Source organism: Trichomonas vaginalis, chromosome IV (genome assembly GCF_026262505.1).
Source record: "Trichomonas vaginalis G3 chromosome IV, whole genome shotgun sequence".
NCBI classification, from domain to species: Eukaryota; Parabasalia; order Trichomonadida; family Trichomonadidae; genus Trichomonas; species Trichomonas vaginalis.
Genome location: NC_067206.1, coordinates 11,166,396 through 11,191,824, shown reverse-complemented (window position 1 = coordinate 11,191,824; position 25,429 = coordinate 11,166,396). Strand labels below are relative to the sequence as shown.

The 25,429-nt window shown below is 30.3% G+C and overlaps 9 protein-coding genes, 1 non-coding gene and 3 pseudogenes across 13 annotated transcripts, besides 13 other annotated features; 10 read left to right on the top strand and 3 right to left on the bottom strand.

Annotated features, from left to right (window-relative positions):
- The first annotated feature begins 79 nt into the window (after positions 1-79).
- On the top strand, positions 80-152 carry TVAGG3_0070570. Its single transcript has one exon. It is a non-coding gene; the product is annotated as a tRNA-Arg (tRNA).
- A 98-nt stretch (positions 153-250) lies between these two features.
- On the bottom strand, positions 251-760 carry TVAGG3_0070560 (RNA polymerase II transcription regulator recruiting protein; the record flags this gene model as incomplete). The annotated part of the gene is made up of 1 exon (XM_001300890.1): positions 262-750. One exon carries the CDS (start codon positions 748-750, stop codon positions 262-264), a length of 489 nt encoding a protein of 162 aa, XP_001300891.1.
- Positions 761-1,060: 300 nt separating this feature from the next.
- Positions 1,061-1,902: a mobile genetic element.
- Positions 1,061-1,902: a terminal%2Cinverted (terminal inverted repeat of Banshee-A1 transposon ID:TVAGG3_0070550).
- Positions 1,903-2,446: 544 nt separating this feature from the next.
- Positions 2,447-3,269, bottom strand: TVAGG3_0070540 (uncharacterized protein; the record flags this gene model as incomplete). Its single annotated transcript, XM_001297409.1, has 1 exon — positions 2,447-3,269. A coding segment is annotated over one exon (823 nt), but the record flags the coding sequence as incomplete, so codon positions are not given.
- Positions 3,270-3,705: 436 nt separating this feature from the next.
- On the top strand, positions 3,706-4,252 carry TVAGG3_0070530 (annotated as a pseudogene). Its single transcript has one exon. A coding segment is annotated over exon 1 (547 nt).
- Positions 4,253-6,754: 2,502 nt separating this feature from the next.
- Positions 6,755-9,996: a mobile genetic element.
- TVAGG3_0070520 (uncharacterized protein) lies at positions 7,148-7,681 on the bottom strand (the record flags this gene model as incomplete). Its single annotated transcript, XM_051221684.1, has 1 exon — positions 7,148-7,681. One exon carries the CDS (start codon positions 7,679-7,681, stop codon positions 7,148-7,150), a length of 534 nt encoding a protein of 177 aa, XP_051106670.1.
- On the top strand, positions 7,731-8,612 carry TVAGG3_0070510 (uncharacterized protein; the record flags this gene model as incomplete). The annotated part of the gene is made up of 1 exon (XM_001300887.1): positions 7,731-8,612. The coding sequence occupies one exon, from the start codon at positions 7,731-7,733 to the stop codon at positions 8,610-8,612; it is 882 nt and encodes a 293-aa protein (XP_001300888.1).
- Positions 9,508-9,828, top strand: TVAGG3_0070500 (uncharacterized protein; the record flags this gene model as incomplete). The annotated part of the gene is made up of 1 exon (XM_001300885.1): positions 9,508-9,828. One exon carries the CDS (start codon positions 9,508-9,510, stop codon positions 9,826-9,828), a length of 321 nt encoding a protein of 106 aa, XP_001300886.1.
- Positions 9,829-9,996: a terminal%2Cinverted (terminal inverted repeat of Maverick-1B transposon ID:TVAGG3_0070490).
- A 407-nt stretch (positions 9,997-10,403) lies between these two features.
- Positions 10,404-10,432: a mobile genetic element.
- Positions 10,404-10,432: a terminal%2Cinverted (terminal inverted repeat of ISTv1 transposon ID:TVAGG3_0070480).
- Positions 10,433-10,538: 106 nt separating this feature from the next.
- Positions 10,539-11,255: a mobile genetic element.
- Positions 10,539-11,255: a terminal%2Cinverted (terminal inverted repeat of Banshee-A1 transposon ID:TVAGG3_0070470).
- A 2,591-nt stretch (positions 11,256-13,846) lies between these two features.
- Positions 13,847-14,101, top strand: TVAGG3_0070460 (Alba nucleic acid-binding protein family; the record flags this gene model as incomplete). The annotated part of the gene is made up of 1 exon (XM_001297408.1): positions 13,847-14,101. One exon carries the CDS (start codon positions 13,847-13,849, stop codon positions 14,099-14,101), a length of 255 nt encoding a protein of 84 aa, XP_001297409.1.
- A 3,718-nt stretch (positions 14,102-17,819) lies between these two features.
- Positions 17,820-25,429: part of a mobile genetic element that runs on past the window's edge.
- Positions 17,901-18,394, top strand: TVAGG3_0070450 (annotated as a pseudogene). Its single transcript has one exon. A coding segment is annotated over exon 1 (494 nt).
- On the top strand, positions 19,286-20,185 carry TVAGG3_0070440 (annotated as a pseudogene). The gene has a single exon. A coding segment is annotated over exon 1 (900 nt).
- On the top strand, positions 20,219-20,887 carry TVAGG3_0070430 (uncharacterized protein; the record flags this gene model as incomplete). The annotated part of the gene is made up of 1 exon (XM_051221683.1): positions 20,219-20,887. One exon carries the CDS (start codon positions 20,219-20,221, stop codon positions 20,885-20,887), a length of 669 nt encoding a protein of 222 aa, XP_051106669.1.
- TVAGG3_0070420 (uncharacterized protein) lies at positions 22,146-23,025 on the top strand (the record flags this gene model as incomplete). Its single annotated transcript, XM_051221682.1, has 1 exon — positions 22,146-23,025. A coding segment is annotated over one exon (880 nt), but the record flags the coding sequence as incomplete, so codon positions are not given.
- Positions 23,146-23,186: a mobile genetic element.
- Positions 23,146-23,186: a terminal%2Cinverted (terminal inverted repeat of ISTv3 transposon ID:TVAGG3_0070410).
- Positions 23,835-23,876: a mobile genetic element.
- Positions 23,835-23,876: a terminal%2Cinverted (terminal inverted repeat of ISTv3 transposon ID:TVAGG3_0070400).
- On the top strand, positions 24,689-25,111 carry TVAGG3_0070390 (uncharacterized protein; the record flags this gene model as incomplete). Its single annotated transcript, XM_051221681.1, has 1 exon — positions 24,689-25,111. The coding sequence occupies one exon, from the start codon at positions 24,689-24,691 to the stop codon at positions 25,109-25,111; it is 423 nt and encodes a 140-aa protein (XP_051106667.1).

The window sequence follows — 25,429 nt, the reverse complement described above, 5'->3', positions numbered from 1 at the left end:
TTGATGTTAAAGATCTACATGAAATGAAAAAATTAACATGTGTTTATCAAAGAAGCAATTAAAACAAAAAATTTTGAAAGGCCCTGTAGCGAAATGGATATCGCGTGTCCCTCCTAAGGATAAGACTGGGGGTTCGAGTCCCCCCTGGGCCTATTTTTTAATTTTTGAATCAAAATTTAAATTTGTAAATTTTTGAATAAAAAAATATTGATAATTCTCATAAAAAATTTATTTAAACTAAATTTTATTTGGAATTATTAATTACATTAATTGGAAAATATCTGAACTTTGTGTCCATGAAAGTTCAAGTTTAGATTCATTTTTATCTGAGCCCATAGACGAGAAAATTTTGTCTATTGCATCAATTTCTGGTTTGTCTGGCTTAATTGAAACCTGTTCAACTTTTTTGACTTTTTCTTTGGGACAGAGTTGATAGAATCTGTTTCTAATAGAAGCAACATTTCTATCTGTAAGAAATGGTACAATTTTAATCCATTTCCTTCCAAAAATTTTAAATTTTTCAAGAAGAATTCGATCTTCTTCCTCGGTCCATTCTCTTCCTGGATTTTTTGCTGCATTATAATGCTTCCATCTTTCAATACACTGTCTAACATTACGGCCTGGCATCATTGATGCAATCGTGACCCAATTATGAGGTCCATACTGTGCAATTATTGCTTTTAATCTTTCATCTTCCTCGGGTACGAATTTATTTGGCCTATGTGATGTTCTCGTTTTCAGTTTGAGCATATGATACAAATGATTTATGAATTGTATAAAAAAACCGGACTTTTTCTGAAAATTTAAATAATAGTAAAAGAATTATAGATTTATTAAAATCTTAAATTTATGACCTGCATTGCAATAAATCATTTGAAAGGACGACGATATTCAATTTAAATTTTGTATATTAATTAATTGAAAAGTTTATCGATATTGAGTTTATTTTATCTCTTGGAGTAGATGATTTATTGGATTGTAAATATTATTTTACAAAATAAATGATTTTATTTTTGACAATTATATGAAATAAATATTGAATTGATTTGAAGTTAAAACTGTTATAGACCGAAAATAGATTTTTTCGGTTTTCTCTTCAAATAATTGAAAGAATGATACTATTATAGGTTTAATATATTATATAGCATATAATCATGCTATAGCCGAAAATTATAAGTTTTGAGAAGATTGAATATAACACAAATAAATTTGAATGTAAGTTAAATTGCTTGTTGTTTTTAATAGCTATTTATTGAGAAATCCAATATTGCAAAATTCAAATTGAATGATTGAAAGAACAGAAAAAGTCATTCTTTTCAATTTCGAATATGTTTCATTGTATTTATAATTATATGGCAAATAAGATATTTAAACTTGATTTTTGAAGGAAAATTCACAAAATTGAATAAATTCAAATAATTTTTATTCAAAAATAAACTAGTTATTTGAGTTTAATACTAATTATCTATTCAAACTACAAAGTTTGTAATTTAAAATATTTTGTGAGATCAGATTGAATTAATTCAAGGTTCTTTTCAATTAATATTAATGACCATATTACGCATTTTCGAACATTCTAAACCAAATATATAAAAATGGGAGACGAATGTTAAATTTGCTAGACATGGGGGAGTTGTCTGCAAAGTTTTAGCTCTTATCTCTAACAAAAAATTAATTTTAAAAAAAAATGACCGAATACGTTTCACAGCGAGAAAAAAATAAAAGGCAAGATAGAATTTTCTAGACATAAAGAAGTTGTTTACCGAGTTTTAGCTCTTATCTCTAACAAAAAATTAATTTTTAAAAAAAAGACCGAATACGTTTCACAGCGAGAAAAAAATAAAAGGCAAGATAGAATTTTCTAGACATAAAGAAGTTGTTTACCGAGTTTTAGCTCTTATCTCTAACAAAAAATTAATTTTTAAAAAAAAGACCGAATACGTTTCACAGCGAGAAAAAAATAAAAGGCAAGATAGAATTTTCTAGACATAAAGAAGTTGTTTACCGAGTTTTAGCTCTTATCTCTAACAAAAAATTAATTTTTAAAAAAATGACCGAATACGTTTCACAGCGAGAAAAAAATAAAACTGTACACTGATTTTAATTTTCATTTCCAGTCACTTTACTTATTATTTTTTCTTTTTTTCATTTTAATTATAAATTATTTCATAATACGTTTATTTACGTTACCATTTTCTTTATTCTTTTGAATTCCATACTTGACACTTATAGAATATTTTGATTGAGGTCAGGTGAGTGGGGCTTCCAGGCGCGTTGCGCCCTCTAGCCCCGAAGATGTTTAGTATAAATGAAGTTTTTATTCGGAAAATTGTTAGTCTTCTGGTGTGAATTCGGAGGACTCTTCTTGGATAGAGTCTTGTATTTCCTCCTCCTCTTCTTCCTCCTCCATTGCTTCTGGGAAGAAGCCTTCTTCTGGGTCGAAAACATATATAATTTGTGAAAAGTGACACATTATATCTTTCTTTGAGTTCGCTCCTGACAAAGAACTTAGTTCCAGGAATACAGAAGACTTCTGTGCGTTGGAAAAGCTGATGTCCTGGAACGAATTTGGCAATTAGAGACTTCTTTTTTCCGAATTGTTCAGGAGTTTTCATGACGACAGTAACAACATCTCCATCTGCGAGGTCTTGTTGTTGTTCGGAAAGGTAAAGAGCAATGATATGAATGGTTGCTGCGTTGAATTCGAGAAAGTCGAATTCAAATTGTGTTGTCGTATAACATTCAAACCATTTTGTACAGTTGTCTCCGAACTCGTCAACGTATTCATCTTCGTCATATCCGTAACTAAAGACTTGGAATTCGGCATTTCTCTTGTCGAATGACCGTTGGATGTAACGAGGAAGATTTTGACGAACTTGGTATAAAGTTCTCAACATTATAAGCTTAGTAAATGTTGGAAAAAACTGAACTAAGACATCGCTAAGCTCAAATGGACTTGGAATTGTCTTAGTAAGTTCAATTGAACTAGTAATTGCTTTGTTCAGAACTTCACAGAACTGAGTATTGTATGTAGCGTCTGGTTGTGTGTTTTCTTCGGCGTCTTTGAGATATTTAGAGCAAATTTGTTGAAGAATTTCTCTTAATTCGCTGTTAGACTTTTTGGTGGTTATTCTAACCGCTGTGCCAGTTCTTGGAGGTTGTGGGGCTTTGGCTTTGGTTAGCGGTTGAGAATTGTTAATGTTTGAATTGTGGTTAACAGCGTTGGCTTCCATTAGATAAAAATGAACTGTTTTTTTCGGACCACTCATAGAAAAGTTTGAGATAAACCGTTTTCGTCAACGGAGACCCCCTCTATTTTTTTATTTTATTTAATAGTTACCGTTGGAAAAACGGTTTATCTCAAATATTGAATGAACTATAAACGTTTTTGTTTTCTATATATACTTTTTTGTCCAACGGTAAAAACTTTTTACACAACGGTTTTTGAGAGTCGTCGCCGTTGACTTTTTTGTAGAGCACTCAAAATAGTATAACTTTGTCCGGACAAGTAAGGGTCTATCGTCGCTACAGGAAAAGTTACAGGCGTTCCAAGGAAGTATACTTTGAGAAGACTTTCCCCCTTATAGAATGAGATAGGACGGTTATTTTACAAAACTGACAACACTTTGACCGAGTAGTTTTTTGTGCTGAACAAAAAGTGTCATATAAACATCTGTCAAAAACCGCTTTTTAACTTCACTTAAAATGCCACGTAAGCTACGTAAGAATATACGTAAGAGGAAGGGAGCATTGAAACATCCAATAGTAAAACTGACACCACAACAACAGTTTGCAACAACAAATGATGAATGACCCCACTATGTTGCAACAAATGTCAAGCAACCCTATGCTTTTAAACCGAGTTATTGGTGCACAGAGTGGAGGTTTAAGAGCGGCACTTTTAGCGAAAATGGCAGGCTATGGTGGAGCTGCAGACGGAACAGCTTATAACCCTCAAAGTCAAATGAATTTGAGTTCACTCAAAAATCAAATATCAGATGTCAAAAAGTCAAACATAGACATACAGAAACAAATAAGTGAAAACGAAAAGAAACTAGAATATGACAGACACACAAAGAAACTCAATGAGTTAAACGTAGAGAAAAAGAAGAAAGAAGAACAACTGAAAGAACTAAGTACAGAGGAATATGCGAAAAAAGTGTCAGAAAAAGCAGCAGAAGTAACAAAAATGGAACAAGATGTTATAAATTTGAAAAACCATACTACTCAATATAAAGTACTGAAAGATTAGAGATGCGAGTTTCCGAATATTTTTAGCCCTGGGATGTCATAACCGCTGCGGTTTTGTAAAATTTGGGATAAATTTTGACAATCCATTTTTTGTGGGATGTACGTTTATATCAATTTGCTCGGCGTTTGCCGAGCTATTGTACAATCCTACTCGAATTCATTACGCAGCCCTGGTCACTCAAAGGCCAGGGCATACAATTACAAAATAGTAGAGTGAGACTCTTCTAATTTCTTCCAATCACAAGGAAGAGCTTAGAAGAGCCTCACTCTACTCGAACACATTACGCAGCTCCTGCTCAACAATGAGCAGGTCTTACCACTTTGAGAGGCTTTCGCTCGAGTTCTGATGCAGATCCCAACGCGAGCGAGAGTCTCTCAAGCAAGCTTCTAATTCGTAGCTAGAGTTTCACTCTTATGAACTGGCAGCCAATTTGAGAGACTTTCGCTCGAAATCTAATGAAAAATCAGAACTCGGCCAAAAATTGCCCAAACAGGCTTGTAATTCGTAGCTATAGTATTGATCGTATGGATGTGTTGCCAATATGAGAGACTTTCGCTCGATGTCTGATGCAATATCAGACATCGAGCGAAAGTCACTCAAAACAGCTTAGACATGTCTATTTTGACGGCATTAAATGATTTCATAGGAAACGTCTCAGTTGTTAATTAAGTTCACGTGAGCTTTTATGAATGAAAATAAGTAAAAAAAAAGAATTTTCTCAAAAAAAATTGTGTACGCATTGAAATTTTTATCTATAAATTTAGATATGTCATCAATAATATAATATAATTTTAAATTCGTGGAGTACACTTGGGATAATTGAATATGGGCTAGTGTACTGAATAAAATGAAATAAGTATATTATATATATTATTTATTTGCTAATAATGAGCATAAATTGCTAAAATTATGAAGAAATTAAAAATTAAAAATTAAAATTAGAAAAAAATGTTGATTTAATGAGAGAATATTGTATAAAAATAGAATTATTAGCTAAAATACGTATTAATTTTATGATATTTCAATCACATTAACGAAAATCGCCCATTTTTAATTCAAATGGGCGGGGAAAAAAAATAAAATTCCAAAAAAATGAATTGGGGAAACGATAGGGGACGGGATATGAGAACCCCCATATGTTTGGGAATTTTTCGCATCACTAGAAAGATGAAGAGATAAAACAAAAAGCCCTGAAGACATATATGGATAGCGATGAGTATAAAAAAGAAGTTGAAGCAAATGTAAAGGCAGAAAAACTTTTACAGTTGCAAAACCAAACCGTACAGTATGAAAACTTAGCACAAGAAAGTAAAAATAACGACGCAGCCATGCAAAAGGCAATGAAAAGCGCAGAATATATAAAAGCTAATAATGACTGGTTAGATGCCCAAGCCAACGCTAAAGCAGCCCAACTTATAGGGTCAATAAGGACAAAAATACAAGCGGATGAAGACAGTTCAAATGAAGCTTTAATGAATGCTGACTTTAAGAATGCCTTCGAAGATCTTCATAGTAAGGTGAAACTAGTGAACGACTTCTCATCTGGAAAGAAACTGAAGTCTGAAGGTTTCGACAAAGAGTTAAGAGAAGTAGCACAAAATATGACGAAAATAACAGATGCAGCAACGAGACAGGCAGTTCAAAGTGCCTATGACGCCGTTAGAGCAACTGTTGTGGAAAGTCAAGAAAAAGAGTTACAACAGACCAAAACAGACCTAGTAAATGCTTTCTTAAAAACGAAAAGTCAGGTAGGACATTATGCTGCAGATGAAACATATGTGCCAGTTGGTGGAACTTATATACCACCAAACCCTCCAAGAGAAGCACCTGCACCAGGACTACCTAAAACATTTACATCGTCACATGGACACAGACACAGGCATGCACCAAAACCAACACAACAACCAACAGTTCAAAATCCAGCACCACAACAACAACCAAAACCCACAGTTCAAAACCCTGCACAGCAACCAACAGTTCAAAATCCAGCACCACAACCAAAACCAGCACAACAACCACCTCCACAACCAGCACAGCAACCAACAGTTCAAAACCCTGCACAACAACAACCACAAACAGAGCAAGGACATAAAAGAAGTAGAGAAAAAGGAAACCAAGAATTCTTAAAAATGCTTAAGGAAGATTATGGTTACCCAGATACTCTTGGCTTTAGTGACAGATATAAAGAAGCTATTAGAAAGTTCAAGGAAGGAAATACTGACCCGAACCTATTTAGCTTTATGGCTCAGCATCAAATCGGATATAATCTCAAACCTGGAAAATACAAGCTCGCTAAGGGATATGATTTAATAGCATATCATCCAAATGACATAAAGCCTATAAAAATTTATGTCAATGATGGCTCAGGAGGTTCAAACATAAAGTATGCAGAAAGTTATAGAGTTTATGCTCTCCAAGGTGAAAAGCCTTCATTTAAGAACAGCTATTCTAACGCATATCCTCAAAAGCTAACGGATGGGGAAGTGGATGATATGAATGACAGCAAAAATATTAACAGAAATGGCGACAGAGATGCATGGAATTTGTTTACCATCAGTCAATTGAAGGTTAAGCTTTAAAATAATGTTGGTCGTTCCCATGGAATATTTTTGACTTTAATGGTATTAGTCATGATATGAATCTCAAGGTATGAACGAGGAGAGATGAGAGACTTATATGCTTCCCAAATTTCTTCAAAAGGTAATGTTATACCTGACTGTTTCCAAATGAGTTCAATATCATAACGTGAGAAACCTTGAAAGATAACGAAGTCAGTTATGAGACGTTTTATGTTTAAAGCTAAAAACCTCCATGTTTGCATAAGTATTGCTACAGTTAAATGGTAATGTCTGACTTTAGTAATGATGTTAGCTAATGGTGAGTCTGGTTTTGAAACTAAACCTTTTCCGGCGAAGTCGTCGCAAACGAGCAGAGTGTTTGAAGGATATTTTTGAAGGGGTATTTTGAAAGTTTTGATAGAATGTAGTTTGTAAGTCGTTGCATATCGTAAACTCCTGAGTACTGACTTAAGTGGTGTTTGTCAATAATTCTTTCCATCTCCTCAGAAGTCTTTTGCATTCCTGACTGTATGAACTCTACGATAGCATAATATTTCCTCTTACGTCGAATGTAACGTTGAAGAAATTCAATGAGTTCGCTATCTGGAACTTTAACGACAGAGGCTTGAACTTTTGACATAAATGTTTTCGCTGTTGAGTCCATAGAGTCTGAAGTTGCTGATATAATGATTTGGTCATAGTAAGAGTCATTTCCTAAACGTTCTGTTATGAGTATATGACGAATGAGGTTAAATGTCTTACCTGAACCCATCTTTCCACAATAGAAATACACACCATTTGAACAGAACTCATAGTCCTTACTGAAAGGAAGAATAAGAGAACTGTTGAGCTTTTCACTGCTTTCATTCATGTCTTCATCTACGTCATGTATTAAATGCTTCATTTTATCTCCATTAAAAATGCAAGTCAGAAATATTCAGAACATAGCACCGAGTCTAACTGACAAGAGTATAAAGATATACTATGAACATGTTATGATGAAACCTACCAAAATTCAAGAAAGTCAGTATACTTATGAATATCCAAGACACTGGGTAGAGTATGTAGGAGGTGAGAAAGCTATTGAAATAAGACAAGTTAGAAGTATTCCGGCAGGAAGAACAATATTATTGAAGAACTTTAATGTTTTGAGGTATAATGATGAAACAAAGAAGCAAGATAGTTTTCCTGTTGCTGTGTATGTGAACCTAGACACAGGAGATGACATGAAAGTTTTTAACACAAAGCTTCAAACGGTAGTGAGAGAACAACTTACTGCGGAAGGACATCCATTACCTTCAGAAGTTACCATAGCATATAATTTTGAAACAAACTCAATAGATTTTAAAGTCGTCTCTGCAAAGAAGTCAGGTTTTACATTTAATGAAGCAGATGTATATTCGAATGAAAACTTCAAAGCTATTGCATGGTTAGATAATGATGATTGCTTTAAGAAAATCTTTAAATTCAGTGACTCAAAGATGTCAATAGATGACCTTCGTGGAATGTTACCATCGACGTTTACAGTAGAAGGTTCAGCAGGATTGCTTACAAGTTTTTCAATTGGTGGTATTTGGTCTCGTGAAAACATTGTTATAAAATCCAGTATAAGTGAATTTGCTGAAGAATCTATATTATGTCTTTCAAACTACATGTATTCGCCGCCGAAGCATTATAGTATAACAAACTTTGTCAGTAAGTTTAATATAAGACTTGTTGAATCTTCTTCAATGAAAGATGTTGTGCTACCTAAAGATGGAAAGGATGGACTCATTATTGAGATGATTTTAATTGCATATTAAATGAGCTTGTTCTTGAAGGTCATTCATGATGAAATAACTGTTGTAGAAGATGTTAGCAATTGTTCAGACATTTTGCAGCGTATAGATGATATAAGAAAGAAGTTAGATAGACCGCAAAGCGGTGAGGGCGAAGCCCGTGAGAACGCTTATGTTTCATTGACTTTCTCCAGTAACGAGAACTTTTATGAGATAATATTGAAGAGAGATGATTTTAATATGGTGTAAATGGTAGCTTGGGCAGCTTTAGGCGCAATGGGAACAAAAGCATTAGCATTTGGAGCAAAAGCACTTGGAGCTTATGATGCAGTAAATAAAATGAGTGGAGGAAGGGTTTCAAAGACATTAGATGCAAATAAAGGAAAGATTGGAGGCTGGGTTGCAAAGAAGTTAAGATTAAATAAATAGGGCTCATAAATAAAGCATCCAATTTGGTTGCGACTGAGTCAGAAAATGCTTTAGGAAAGGACGATGAGTTTGCAAAACACGCAAAAGACTTTAATGACCAGATGAAAGGTGAAACAATGCATTTAAATAGAGTCGATGGAACTAAAGAAAATGTTTCTTCTCCACTAGTAGTTCTTCCGTATGGTCCCTATGGAATGTATGGAACCCCTTACGAAAGACCATTTGACCCATTGACTGGTGGAAGTAATTGGTATCATTACGGACGAAGAAGAAAGACAGTCAAGTTGGAGACGTACGTAAAGAAAGCAACTAAAAAGAAACCAAGGAAGAGAGTTATAAAGCAATGAATTCAACAGGGTAGAAATGAGGGTAGTTATCGGGTTAGATCTAACCTTCTACCCTAAATTTATTTTTATGCTATGTTTTCATACGTGTGGGAGTGGTGATATCATTAATTTTTAAGTTTATTTTTTATTTTATTTTTATATAAATGACGAAAACTATTGAGATAACAAACTACAACGGTCATGAGTTCAAGAATTTGTTCTTCGTTCCTCGTGAAAATACATTCTATCAGATACGAGGGAGAAAGGGTAAAGTTAGTTTGAGCGTTTATGACTACAAGCATAATGGAAAGTTTATACAAGCATATGATACAAACGGTAAGCGTGTTTCATTAGCTTTGTCAAAACTTACTAACATTTATTTTGACAGTGATTTTGACCTATATGAAGAAGAAAGTGAGTCAGAAGATTATGAGCTGTTATGTGAAGCACAGCAATGGGAGGAGTTGCAATACTTTTGTAAGTGAGAACGTTTATTTTTTACATTAGTGAGGTGAAGTGGTTGGCGGTTTTGTAAATATTTAAGGTTAAGTTTGTGTTGTAAAATATACGTTACCAGTTTTGTAAAGTGTCAAACCGTTATCATGGGTAAGGTGGAACGCAGTGCCGCCGTACCCTTGATATGTATACTAACTCAATTAATCCATTAACTGGAACAAATTACACGCCAAATCAAATGTATCAGCTGAAACCGAAATACACAAATGCAGATACAGAAAGGTTGTGGCAAATATGGGATACAGATACAGGCATGACTGCTGTTGACACATTCACAGCGTAATAATAAACATAATTTTTTAATTTCATTTTTAACAAGTTTTTTTAAATGTATGTAATGAATAATTCATTAGAATATGATAATGCACATTGTAAGAGAATAGAACAATCACCAAATTTTTTTTGAAATTAAAAAATAAAAGTAAAAAGTATAAAGTAATCTAACCAAAAAAGATATTTAAAAGAATTTTGGAAAAAACGGAATAAGAATAATGATATTATTTTAGATACACAATCGATGTACTGAAGAATAATCCGGTAAAATGATGATAAAAAATTAGATTATTTTACAAGTAGCTAAAAGAATAAAATTATAATATAAAATAAATGAAGTTTAATGAAACAATAAAGGTTAAATAAATAATAAAGATTTTTATTTTATATCAGTATTGAGAAGAAGTAACAGCTGACACTTGGTAGACAACTTCTTTATGTCTAGAAAATTCTATCTTGCCTTTTATTTTTTTCTCGCTGTGAAACGTATTCGGTCATTTTTTTTAAAATTAATTTTTTGTTAGAGATAAGAGCTAAAACTTTGCAGACAACTCCCCCATGTCTAGCAAATTTAACATTCGTCTCCCATTTTTATATATTTGGTTTAGAATGTTCGAAAATGCGTAATATGGTCATTAATATTAATTGAAAAGAACCTTGAATTAATTCAATCTGATCTCACAAAATATTTTAAATTACAAACTTTGTAGTTTGAATAGATAATTAGTATTAAACTCAAATAACTAGTTTATTTTTGAATAAAAATTATTTGAATTTATTCAATTTTGTGAATTTTCCTTCAAAAATCAAGTTTAAATATCTTATTTGCCATATAATTATAAATACAATGAAACATATTCGAAATTGAAAAGAATGACTTTTTCTGTTCTTTCAATCATTCAATTTGAATTTTGCAATATTGGATTTCTCAATAAATAGCTATTAAAAACAACAAGCAATTTAACTTACATTCAAATTTATTTGTGTTATATTCAATCTTCTCAAAACTTATAATTTTCGGCTATAGCATGATTATATGCTATATAATATATTAAACCTATAATAGTATCATTCTTTCAATTATTTGAAGAGAAAACCGAAAAAATCTATTTTCGGTCTATAACAGTTTTACAACAAAATATTTTAAAAACTACGCGCTGCAATTGCACTTGCGATCAAAATTATATATATAGTTGCACAATTTATTCAATAATTTCATCATTCAAAATTGAATTAATATTTGAATTAAGGTCGCCAAAAAAGTGCGGAAATTAAAAACCGCAGTTTGAGTACTTTCTGAGAGTCTGTTTGTCAGAAAGTATACATTTGTAAACTTTCTGACACTAAAATTTTTTTGGTCCTTTCAAAGTTTTTGACAGTGTCAAAAAGTATACATCGGGGCTCTCAATTTTCCTCTCAAACGGCGGTTTTTTAAAAACGCTCATTTTTTCATCGACCTTAATTTCAAACTCTCTCAATTATTATAACTATTTTCTGACAACGCACGATATTTTATTTATGGTAAATTCCATCTATATAAATCAATATTAAATTATTGACATAAATACTCAAGATTCTTATCGATAAAGCTACAATGAAAGTGCACAAAATCGTGAAATTGGAAACTATTGCCTGATTAGAATATAAATCCGTATTGAATTATTCATAATTCTACATTAGAGTTCATGGTTATACATTTTTATATCTTTTAATGCCTGTTTTTTGATGAGAAAAACCGTCTCGTTGAAAACGGTTATTCGTAAATGTTAACCAAAATAACTTAAAAAGATAGTAAGAATCTGAACATATTTTCCTTTTATTTTCCTGATACTCATTTAACAGATGAAACATGTGATACTTTTAATCCTGATATAAATTATTGAAAAAATGGTTAAAAACCGAATATTTATATCTTTTTATTATTCAAAGTGGTACCAATTTGATGTGAAAGCATATATGAAATGGAAAATAAGAATGTAAATTGATTTGAAAAATTTGCATGATTAATCTAAATGAAGAACTTTGATTAAATGCAATAAATCAGTCAAGTACTAGTTATCGAAATGTACTTATTTTATGTCGAAGTGAGATATAATTCATTTCATTTTCTTTAACGCCCATAAAAAACATATCAGTAGAAAATAAAATATTTAACTAAAGAGAAATATAGTGTTGTTGGCATTATATTCTAGAATAATGGAGAAATTAATCTCATAAATGATAAGTCTTTGACTTTATCTGACTCATATTCTAAATGGCAATCTTGATTTTTGAAACAAGAGGCATAATTAGAAAAATAGAAAACATAATTCAAGTAAGGTAGTCACAAAATCTAAGTAGTGAGGCTCTCAAAAATTGAACCGTACTCCATACAAAATTTGTGTACCCTCACTACTTAGATTTTGTGGCCTTCAATTGAGAGGTTAGTTTTGATAGAGCACGTTATAAAATTAAAAGGGAAAAATAAATAAAATTTAAACATTTAATTATATATAATGTAAGGAGTGTAATTCCAAATTTTCTAAAAAACTATTCAAATTTGAGCATTTTTTTGGAAATAGTAAATCTAATATGTACATCTAATAACAACATGATTCATCACCTTTTCAAGCTCTGCAGTCAATTTTTTGAAATTTGATTGAAATAAATGTAGCAAAAATTACATTTCATTAGGGAATATATGAGTTTCTCTGGAAACAGGCTGATAAATTTTAAATTTTGTCCAATCAACATGAATGCATTGAGAAATTTGGATTGATTTTCTGGTAGAATCTGGAACAATTCAACCATGTATAAATGGATCATGTAATCATCATGAAATGTTAGTGTTAGAGTTCAAAAGAAACAGAATGAGTGGAAATCAAACACAATCTGAATAATTTTAAACGTATACAATCTTTAAGTTTGTATTTTGAATTCTACATATATGATTGTGTAATTCGTTCTTTCAATTTTCGGATTCAGGCATGTTTTGATAAAATTCATTCCCAAAAACGTCAATTAACAATTAAATTTAGTGTATTTTAAATATATATATACGTATTATATTTTATAAATTATATTAAATTCGCAAAATTTTAAGTTTTAAACAAAAATAAAAAATGTTCAAAATATGAAATTATGCATAGGATTTTAAAATTTACATGTTAGCAATTTTTTTGAATTGCTTTCAATTTTCATATTGAAATTTTTAAGATTTTTTTCTGAAATAATAAGCAGGAATATCAACCTAAATAATATTAAATTCCATGCGTTAATTTCCCCTCAAAAGTCATTGACCGCCTCTCAATCTAGATTTTGTGAGTACTTTACAATTAATTTTAAGGACTTATTGCCTTAGTTTACAACTATTCAATTTTTGTACTTAAATGTACTTTGTCTCTTTGATAGAATTGATATTTTTATGAATAAACTTAAATATAGCATACATTGATCATTTTCTATCTTTTCATTGTTTCAAAATCTAAAAAAGATCTCTAGAAGAAGACTCAGGGTGTAAATAATGTATTTTTTTTAATTTGCAAACTAAGGCGGTGATCCCTTAAGTGATCACGCTATATATTCCTTGCAACAGTGAAAAGATATAATACTATGAATGTATGCTACATTTATGTTTTTTCATAAAAATATCAATTCTATAATAGGGAAAAAGAATCTTTAAATGTTTAAAATTAGCTCCAATAAAAATTATTTAGACTAAAAGTGACAATTTCAATGGAAGTAGTAAATGTTAAACAACATACTCAAATGAAAACTCTCATTGAATACTGTGAAAAAAGAATAGATTCTGATAATTCTCCTGGTATAACTATTGTTGGAGAGGAAAAGGCTGTTAACAAAGCAATTTCTATCGCAGAAATTCTTAAAAATAAGTATTCATTAATAGAAACAACAACACTCGAGGAATCTGTAGCGAAAAATGAACCAAAGCTAACAATATATCTTAAAAAAACACAAAATTCAAAATAACATTTAGCCTAGGTTTCAAATTGTTGATCATCTAATTCATTATTTGATACGCAGAGTAGTGGTGTTTAAATCTCTTTACTAAAGTCCACAATTAAAATTCCAAGTATACGACATTTCTTTCTACAATCGTAATTTGATAATGAAAGCATGTAACATATTTCGTGAATTGCGTACGAAAGATTTCATTGCTTATACAACCATTTGCAAAAAAAAAGTTTCGTAATCTAAATTTATTTATTGATTTCGAATGATGTAAATGAATTTATTCGGTTTTTAATGAAATAAATATAAAAATTTTATAGAATATATAGTAGTAGGATATGACGGGTTTAGTGACTTTTTTTGTTACATCTATATATAGACGATGCATTAAAATATATTTATTTATAAATCATTAAAAAATTAACATTAATTTTAAAATAATTTATTTTTTATCTTTTATAAAAGAAGTTATATATAGATGATGTCAGATATTCCGCGATTAATTAAACATTGTTTAAATCCTGAATGGGTTAAACTTCAATTTAAAAATGAAGATTGTGAATTATTAAATGAATATGAAAGCCAAAATAAGCTAATGAGGTATAAATATAATGATAAAGAATATTTAATTTCATGGAATCAATGGAGTCATAATCAAAGACCTCATAAACGAGAAGAAGAAATTGAAAATAATGAAATGGAAATCATTGATGACATTAAAGAGGATGGAATTCCTAAATTTTGGAGAAAAACCTTTAGAACTAAGTTAGGAGCATATAAACGTAGAGTATTAAATCCTGAATATCTTAAACATCAATTTAAAAAGGAAGACTGTGAATTATTAAACGCTAATGAATATGAAAATGCTAAATCAAAACTGAGATATAAATATATTGGAAGTGATGAAAGGTGTAAAGATAAAGATAAAGTTTATTCAGTTTCATATAATAACTGGCACACGTTAGGGATAAGAAAACATTTAGGAGATTATGGGAAATGTTCCGAATTCTTCAAATCTAGTATGTACAAGAGAGTAAAAGAAATTAGAAATAATTATTTTCATGAATAAAAGATTCACTACCATAATGAAATAAAAAATAAAAAAATTTTTAAAAAATAAACTTCTTACGAAAAATTAAAACTTAGTTATGTTTATTATTTTATTTTTTTATTTTGTATGAAATGAACAGCTCTAAATTCGTGACTGTGAATCAATTAATGGATAAACTTTCACCAATTCTCACCCAGGTTAAACAAGTAGACGCTTATTTTGATGATTACATACAAAGTTTATTTTATAAAGGTAAGTTTAATATTAAACCTATTGCTTTTGCATTTGATGGTAAATTAATCGAAAATTCAAAAATTTGGGAATTAATTCCGGATATTGAATTTATAACAAATATTAAGGATAAATGGTTTAAACAACAAAACCACCTCACTAAAGTTCTTTGTAGATTAATGATTAAAACTGAGGAAAAAGAATTTAACGGGTTTAAATATCATCCATGTAAAATTTTAGAACTTGGTAACGAAAAACTTCAGAAAAAATTAAACGAAAGACTATCAAAGATAAAGTTGAAAGAGTAAATAAACTCGCTAAAGGTAATGGTAATGATGAAGAAGAATTTGATGAGTTCAACATAGAACTTTAAGAAACTAATGATTATTTGAATTTATGAAATCAATTATTTGATTCATTCTTTCTTCAATCTCTTCTATTCTTTTTGTTAAATCATCATTTTCATTAATGAGGTGATTCTTGATTGAGGAATAGATTTCAAACTAATCACCCCTTTTATTTTTGAAATTTTGAATCCATCAACTTTAAACATTTTATTCAATTTACACGTTGTCAATTCTTCAAATAATTTTTTATTATTAGCATAATAGTCATTAAATTCTTCAACAGATGAAAAAATTTTTATTTCAGTAATTGGTTTAACAACGTTTATTTTTTGTTGAACATTTTCACTTTCATTTATTTCTTCCTCCTCTGTTTCATTTATTTTTAAAATCGGTTTCATTTATCATTAAATAAAAATTAGAATATAAGTGATGAAATATATTTTTTTAATTAATATTAAATCAGAAATGGCGGCAGGATTCTTTAAAAAATTATGGGATGGAATTAAGAAAGCTGCGGGTTGGGTTCATAAAAAGATTATTAAACCCATTGCAAACTTTTTGGCACCAGTAGCGAAAACGGCAGGAACTATCATAGGTGGAGTATTAGGTACTAAAGCAGGTAATCCGGCGATGGGAGCACAAGCAGGTAACGCAATTGGTGGAATAGCTGAAGGAATACTTAATAAAATAGGAGGTAGATAGTGGAAAAATAAATATGAGATCCTATGGATCATCTCACCGCTTAGCGGCTTAAAATTATTTTTATCTTAGTATCGGTGTTAGTCTTGATAAACTTTTTCTCCTTTATTTAAAACTTCTCTTATGGGGCAGCTTTTGGTGTTATTGATTCAGCAACGTCACTAATTGCTTCTTTATTCTTAAATATCCAATTTGCCCCTTCTTCAATGTTTCCCAAACTTTACTCGCTCCTCTTTTTACTTTATTCCACAGTTTCTTAAATATACCTGCAGCCATAGTTGATTATTTCATTAAAATTAAAAATTCATTTTCATCTTTTAATTTTGATTTTTTATTTATTAATAAATGACGACTAACTATTTGGTGCCAAACACTAAACCGATTAATGGAAATGTGTTTCATTCATTCGAAAAGATAAATGAAATATTCGCAAAGAATGACGGTAGAAGATATTATAGAGAACTTGAAAGTTCATGCTATGACTCTGATGCTCCATATTTTGATGATAAACAAACTCATTTAAGAATTACAAATCCGGCTCATGATGTGAACCAATTAGGTGACACATATATTAAACGCAAAGTTAAAGCAACTCTAGTTTCAAATAAAGCTTTCACATGTGATGCCGCTTTTAAATGCATGCGTTTATTCGTTGGTTACAAATCATCAAATCAAAGCTTTAAACAATTAGAAGTAGAAACCGAAAGAGGTGATGCCGGTTATCTTCAGATGGATTGCGCCCGTGAATCTTTCGCATTTGCAACATATAAACCAAAATCAGAAAGGAAAGTTAAAAAGTTTGTTCATTCGTTATATAATATGTTCAAAAATATGATAACTCAGTATGTGGTAAATATATTGACCCTTCAGAAGTTTTCAAGAAGCAAATGAAGAAGTTGATGTCACTTTTGATATGATTATTCCGGTAAATGATTTGTTAGCATTTCAGGCGTTCGATGATTATCCTAAATCATTTGGTGATATCATTCTTAAATATTATGTTTTCAGGGATACTTTAGTATTTTGTCAGGTTGACCCGTTAAGAGTTGCTGATTTACAAAATTACGTTTATGAAAAGATAACTGATGAAAATTATGAAAAGATTATGAATCATGTTTATAAATATGATCGCAAATTCCAACAAATCGGACTTCCTGCCAAATTAATTACAAGCTTAGCCGCTACATCTGCTGACGCAACAGTTGATGACGTTATTATTTCATGCACAAAGATGGAAGTTTTAGAGGATAAATGCATTACACCAGGATACGGTTTAATTGAAGAATCAGTTAAAGCAATACCACGTTTATTCAGTAAGGAAGATCCATTCATGATTCCAGCTCAACATATTGACGTTCGTTCACTAAATGGAGGTTGCATCACTCCTGAAGGTATTAGCTCAGATTTCTCATACGCTCTTCATAATGTTACAGATGTTGTGTTAGCATTTCCGAAGAATGCAATGCAAAGAACAGTTTTAGAAAATCCAATGCTTCGAGGTCTTCAGGTCACTATAGATTCCAGAAACTTCCCCGATCAAGCGATGACCACAGCGGGCGACATATTCTTTACACGTATGCTTCAAGCTTCTGATTTAGATGGGGTGAATGAATGCACAGAAGAATACGAGGACTCATTAACTAGACCACTGAATGATGATAATGGCACGCCATTAGCTAGAACATGGAAAGACCAAACTTCATTCTTATGCACTATTCCAGTTCAACGTGATGGAGCGGGTATATTCTTTGATGGATTAGAAACTTTCAACTCACAAGTTACAGTACAAGTGAAAGCTTATCCAATCATTCAGGGTGAAAATGACACTTACTGTTCAAAGGTGACAAATCCTCCTCAGGTTTGGTTTACTAGGACTACATATTGGACATGACACCGGATGAAGGTTTGAAATATCATCCAACAGGTACACCACCACAGTATAGAAGTTCATATGATGAAATATTGATGAATAGAAATGTTTAAAATTATAAATTTATTTTTGATTAAATGGATTTAAATTCATACACTCCTTATGAAGAATTAGCAGGAGTATATAATACATACATAGATGATATGATTAATGAAGCATTGAGTGATAATAGAAATGCTCTATCTAAGGAAAAATTAATGAAAATTCCATATTCTGAATGTTACTTAAATTCAATCACTGCAGCAATTGGTAAACAAAATAAAGGTAAAACACTAACGATATTAAAACAAATTATCATTATTGCTAACACTTCCCCCTATTCACATGTGTTAATTTATATCAACCGTTCAGGTTCACCTTCAGATGATACATTTGAATCTTTAAAGCATTTAATCAAAATTCCAATTATTTATTTATCACAAGAAGAAGCAGAAGATTATTTAAAAAACTTTTTAATGTATAAAGAATTATATAATACAATCAAGAAGCAAGATTAGAGGATAAAATTATTGATAAACAACGGGATGAATTATTTGAAACACTTTCTATTTCAAATTTTGATAGAGAATTTTTGCATTCACTCATTTTTCTAGATGATGCAGTGAAATCAAAACTAATAACAAATGAGAAATCATATTTTAATCAGTTATTAACTCAATGTCGACACATTCAGTGTTCATTCTTTATGGCTGTTCAATACTTCAAAGCATTAAGCACAAACATTAAATCAAATCTATCAACACTTTTCATTTTCAGTGGGTTTAGTCGTCAACAGTTGAACGTTATGCTTTATCAAGTGAATTTACCAATGAGCATTAATGAACTTTACACACAATATCAGCAATTAGGTGAACATGGAAAAATAATAGTTGATTTAAATAAAGGAAGTGTTAAATTTGATTAACTTTTTATGATTAATTTTTATTTTTTATTTATAATTAAACATGACAGAAATAGCAAATCTTCTACAGGTTCCATTAAAACAAGGAACAAACAAAAAGGGTGCATATAATAGAACTATGAAAGTTCCTGATGGAATGAAAGAATTAGTTCATATTGTTGCTGGTCTTCAAAAAGATGTTAAACAAATAAGAAACGTTTTAACATTACCAGAAGCTTAAGCATATGCCAAACGTCAAGGTCCAAATTGGGAAGCACACGAAGCAGACATTACGGGTCCAAATGGAAAACCTGATGGTATAAATGAAGTTTTCATTACTGATGGTCAAGGTAATATTAAAGTCATAAATGGTTACAAATTAACTATAACTGATTATCCTAAACGTAAAGCATATAATGAACGTTATCCTATGCAATTTGATGAAAATGGAAAAGCTGTTAAACAATACATTGGAGAAGGTGAAAATGGTCCAATTAATTCATACCGTTATAATCCATATTCTTATTTCAATGAAGAATTAAATGCTATTGAAGAGGGACCGGATGTATTACCACGATATTCTAACCAGTTTGATGGTCAATATGCAAATATTAGACCTGAAATTTCAGCTAAGAAATTCTTTAAAGTTGCTTTATTCGATCCAGTTTTCGCAAATGTTAAAGATGAACTTAAACAGCAATTCCAACCAATTATAGTAGCAAGAATTGCATCAGGTGCTTTATCTCAAGCATTCAAAGATTTAATTAAGAAACCATTATATCAGCAACGAGGTTTAACTTATGATTTAGTTAAGGAATCAGATAAAAGAAAATTTGAGAAATCAGATGATTATAAGAATGCAATTAATGAATATATTAGGTCTATTAATTACAATGAACCAGCTAAAAATCAACTTCAAGAACAAATACAGGGAATAATAGATTCAAAACTTCCAGAAAAATAAAAGTTTAAATATATTTTTTTTATTCGAATATAAATGAGAAGACGTTTCACTAGTCAAAAGAACACGAATGCAAAAGCAGAGATTACGGTTGGTTATAACGTAAATGATGATAAATCACGAATTATTCAAAATGTTAAAGTTAATGTTAGCCCTGAATTAACAAGGTCAGCAACTCAACCAAATTTATTAACTCGTGACTTACCGAAAAAGGAGGAGGAGCAAAATAAAGAAGATGGAGACCCAATCATTTTATCTGAACCCGGTAAAGAACCTGTTGAAATTCCCACTTATCCAACATACCCCCCACCTCTTTCATCAAACATCGAGAACCCATATAAAATAGACATTAATTCTGAATTAATGAAAATTTACCGTGATATAATAACTGATAATTATGATTCAATAATAAATTTAATTGACCAATCCGGTTTAATTATTTTACCTTATGAATCATTAATTCACATTATCGCCATTCTTTGTGATGTTCAAGATTCAGACATTAAGATTCAATTTTTCATAGATGATGAGGTTTCATGCTGCGGAACAGTTGCAAAAATAAATCCTATAAAGGATATTAGCACAATTAAGATATCAAAGAACGGAACAACAACTGAACTCCATTTAACATATAATGATATTTATAATAAAATAGTTGATGAATATAAAATATCACTTGAAAAATTCTTTGTTAAGGCTATTTAATATTCAAGCATTAACATTATTGAATAATAATCCTTTGAATCATAATCAATAATAATTGACCTTTCACCAGTTTCTATCGTTTGTTTTATTTTTTTGTTCCCCACTATCCGGATCGGTCATTGTAATTGTTTTTGTTATAGTATCAGCTTTATCTTTAACTTCAATCTTTTTTCCATCGGGATATTTAAACCAAAATTCCAAAAATTCGATATTGTCAATCTGTTCATATTTTAATCTATCAATTACATTTTTAATACCATCTGAAAATCTTATGAAATGGTCATTATATGGGTTTGATTGAACTTAATTTGAATGAAGTGAAATATAACCTGTTGATGAATATGACACTGACTCATATTTTCTGAAAACACTAAAATTTATAACATGAATGAATTTCTTATTCGTTGAATTTATGAATTCTTGAGGTAATCTTATTCTAGTTTTATTTATCACTGGAAAATAATGCTTTACCATATTTTTAATCGAAATAAAAATGTCAATTATCAATATTATTTCGAATAATAACTGTGAATTAAATTTAACAGTTAGCGGAATTTATAATGTTACTCTCGTTTCTGTGAGTGGTAAATTTAATCCCATTCTTTTAGACCCTTCAGATTATATATCATTTATTAAAGATGACCATGAGCCGCATAGCGGCGGGGTCGTAGACCTTGAAAAAACGTATGATATGTATATAAATAATGTGATAGCGAAATGAGATATTAACATGATTTTAAGTTATTTAAATGAATCATTTATCGTATGGTATGAAGAAAATTTTAAATCAAAACCTGATAAACTTTTTGAACTTGATGAAATAAATAACCTTATTAAATTTCCGCTGAAAATTAAATTTTGTACTCCTCATCTTCGTTCATTGTTGGGGATATTAAATTTTGAAAAAGATGTTGGGGATGTTTTGTATTCTGACACTGGTTCCAATTTCATTTTAATCAAATGTGATAAAGTTAATACCCCAATGAGATTTTCACATCAAACATTAGACCCTAACTCTTACCCATCAATACAAAACATTTTATCCATCAACTTAAACACATTTTCTTTATCATATCCGTTTCAATTATCCGGGAATTCATTTATTCTTCATTCAAAAGATTTATCAAATATTAAATTTAGAATAACTGACCTATTTGATTGTGATTTAGAATTTATGAATGAAATATTATGGCAATTTCAAATAGAGAAAATAGCTGATGAGATAACGGATTAAATATTTATTTTTAAATCGTAATAAATGATTAAACAACAGCAACTTAAGGCGCAAAGCGCCCAGGTCCTTCAGACCATTACATACGCCACATATGCATATAATTCAAAGACGGCAGAACAAACGCAAAGGTTGAAATATGGAGATTTGGAGATAGTATTGAAAAATGACCATTTCGAATTCGTTTGCAAAGGTGGTGCAGTGATATCAAATATAAAAGAAATTTTATTTATGAATTCAAAAATTAAAGGAATAACGGATGATATAACATCAATTCCACCAGAAGAACAGAGATATTACGCATTAAATGCATTTCCTAAAGTTTTGAAGATTGGAAGATTTAATTTAAATGAGGAATTCATAGAAGGTTTCCTAAATGACATAATGAAGAAGGTGGATAAGGAATACGTGGATAGTGAGTTAATGAAGAAAGCAGATAAGGAATACGTTAATACTGAATTAAATAAGAAAGCAGATTTAGTTTATGTAAATACCGAGTTAAATAAGAAGGCAAATTTGGTTTATGTTGATGAAAAAGATAATGAAATTAAAGAAAAGGTTGAATGGTATCATGAATGGACATTGGAGACTTTTAAAGTTAAAGCTGATACAGAATGGGTTTCAGGATGTTTAGACCTTAAAGCAGATAAAACTTATGTTAGCGATGAGTTAGAGAAGAAAGCAGATAAAACTTATGTTAACGATGAGTTAGAGAAGAAAGCAGATAAGGAAAAAGTTATTTCATTCATTAATACTGAGTTAGCAAAGAAAGCTGATATATCATTTGTTAATGAAGAAATAAAACAATCAGAGGTCTATTTTACTCCACCATTTTTAAATTTTATGAAATCATCAGATAAAACCTTTGATATAGATTCTTTTGAATGGATATGTTTCGATGGAGTGACCACTTATTTATTTTATACAGCTGGAGTGCTTTATTATTTTAAAACAAATGATTTTAAAAACTATGAATCATTTACTCCATCTGTTTGGAATCTTGATACACGAAAGCCAATCATTAATCTGTTCCATATTAAGTTCTGTCAAAATGTAAGCTATTCAATTTTATCGTCGGGGGAAGTATCACAAATCTATCAATTTTTTTGTAAAAGTATACAAAAACATATGGTGTTCAATTAGTTTATAATAATATAAATATTAAGATTATCCAAAATAAGAAAAACTAGGTTTTGAGAACACTTTTGAGATGATAATCAAAATATTTTGATTGAAAAATAATATATTATTTATCAGATATAGAATGGATTTTTTCAAATTTAAAAATTCTGAAAAATAAACAGTTTTGTAAAGTAAAAAAATGAACGAAAACTCGAGACCTCGTATTCCAAATGAATGGGTAAGATATATGTATGAAAAACTTGAAAGTGGTGAGTAAGGATGTCAATTTGGAAGAAAAGTGAGAAAATTTTGATTGTGAACTCATCTCTAATATTTTGGCTCCTTAATATATTTGAATCATGATCTTTGAGAAGAGTTCTCAAAAGTATTCACAAAAGCTATTTTCCTTGAAATTTAAAAATCCTGTTTATTATATATTACCGAATTCAATTCCCTACATATTTCAAAATATTCTATGAGCATTTCAATTTTTGAAAAAAACATATTTTTTCCAAATATATTTATTATCATATTTCTAATAATATTTCCTAAAGCGTCACTTTTACTTCCTCGACGATTATTTCCCTCTCAAAAAATTCAATAGCTTACATTTTGACAGAACTTAATATGTAACAAATCCAAGAATTTTATATGTTGAATATAATAACGGTAAATTTATGGGAATGATAACGGTTGGAGATGATTTTTGCCCTTGTTATTCATTCGATTGTATCCAATGGTTCAAATGTAATTTAAATCAAGATGCTAAATTTAAATATCCAAATAATCCTATTAGATGCGTTAATAATAAATGGGTACTAATTTATGAAGTCAATCAAATTTTCATTAGTGAGGATGGGATAAATTATTATATGTTTAGTATGATGTCATCAGATTTGGAAATCGATTATACAAGTAAATGGTATTACATTAACAACATGTATTTTATCCTACAAAATGATAAAATTTATAGATCATATTCAATACCATTTGGTCGTTTTGAACAAATTTTTCAAGCTGATGGAGACATTGAAGCTTTATGTTATGCTTCAAATGTTTGTGTTCTTGTTTCAGGTGGTATGGTCTATTCATATCCTGTAAGTTATAACAGACATATTTATTTATCACAAGATTTTTCACAGGATCCAGAGAAAACACCAAGTTGGGAATTGGTTTATTCATTCACTCCAAAATTTACTCGAAATTATAGATTTACTAATTTATTTTATATTGATGGGTATTTCATTGCTTTAGGATGTGGTGATTTAGTAAATATCAGTAGTGATGGAAGAAATTGGTCTGAAATCACAAAATTTCAAGATGTTAGAAAAGCAATTTTCAAAAATAATACGTTAATATTGATGAAAAGACCGGTTTTAATTTCTTCCACAGTTTCAATATTATATAATAAATTCAATATTCATAATGGATTAAATACAATTCTTGAGATGATTTACCCCATTGGTTCAATATATACATCAATGAATTCAACAAATCCAGCTGATGTATTCGGTTTCGGTACATGGCAACAAATAACCGATCGTTTCCTCTACTGTGCTAATAGTTCAAAACAAACCGGTGGAAGTAAAAAGATTACGGGAGAAAATTTACCTGCGCACACTCATACAGGAACGACAAACTTTTCTGGCGACCATAGCCACTCATTAAGAGACCACCCATTATACAACTCAGACTATAAAGCTGGCTATGACGTTTTATCTCCATCTTATAACAATTCAGCAAAAAAGACTTTTCGACCAACTGAACTAGGAGGAAATCATGTCCATACTTTCACAACAAATCCAACAGGCTCGGGTGAAGATTACATGACACCTTATATGACAGTTTATGCATGGTTTCGCATTCAATGAACGCTCAATGTTTGTTTCACAAACTTTAGAACGGCATAATTTAAATTTTTATTTTAGTATAAATGAAGATTCTACCATATGGTGTTATTGGAAGAGATAAAGATGAACTTAATAAAATGATGATAAAACAACTGATAACAAAATTTTATTTTTATATAAATGGATACCCCACAAGCTCAAAATTTACCACGAATCATAACAAGGGAGGAAATGATAAAAATGATGCAAGAACGAATTAAAAACAACAAACCACGAAAACCGAGAAGATGCGGTTATGCAGTAATGATGGAAAAAAGAACCCAGAAGGGTTCGGCGTCT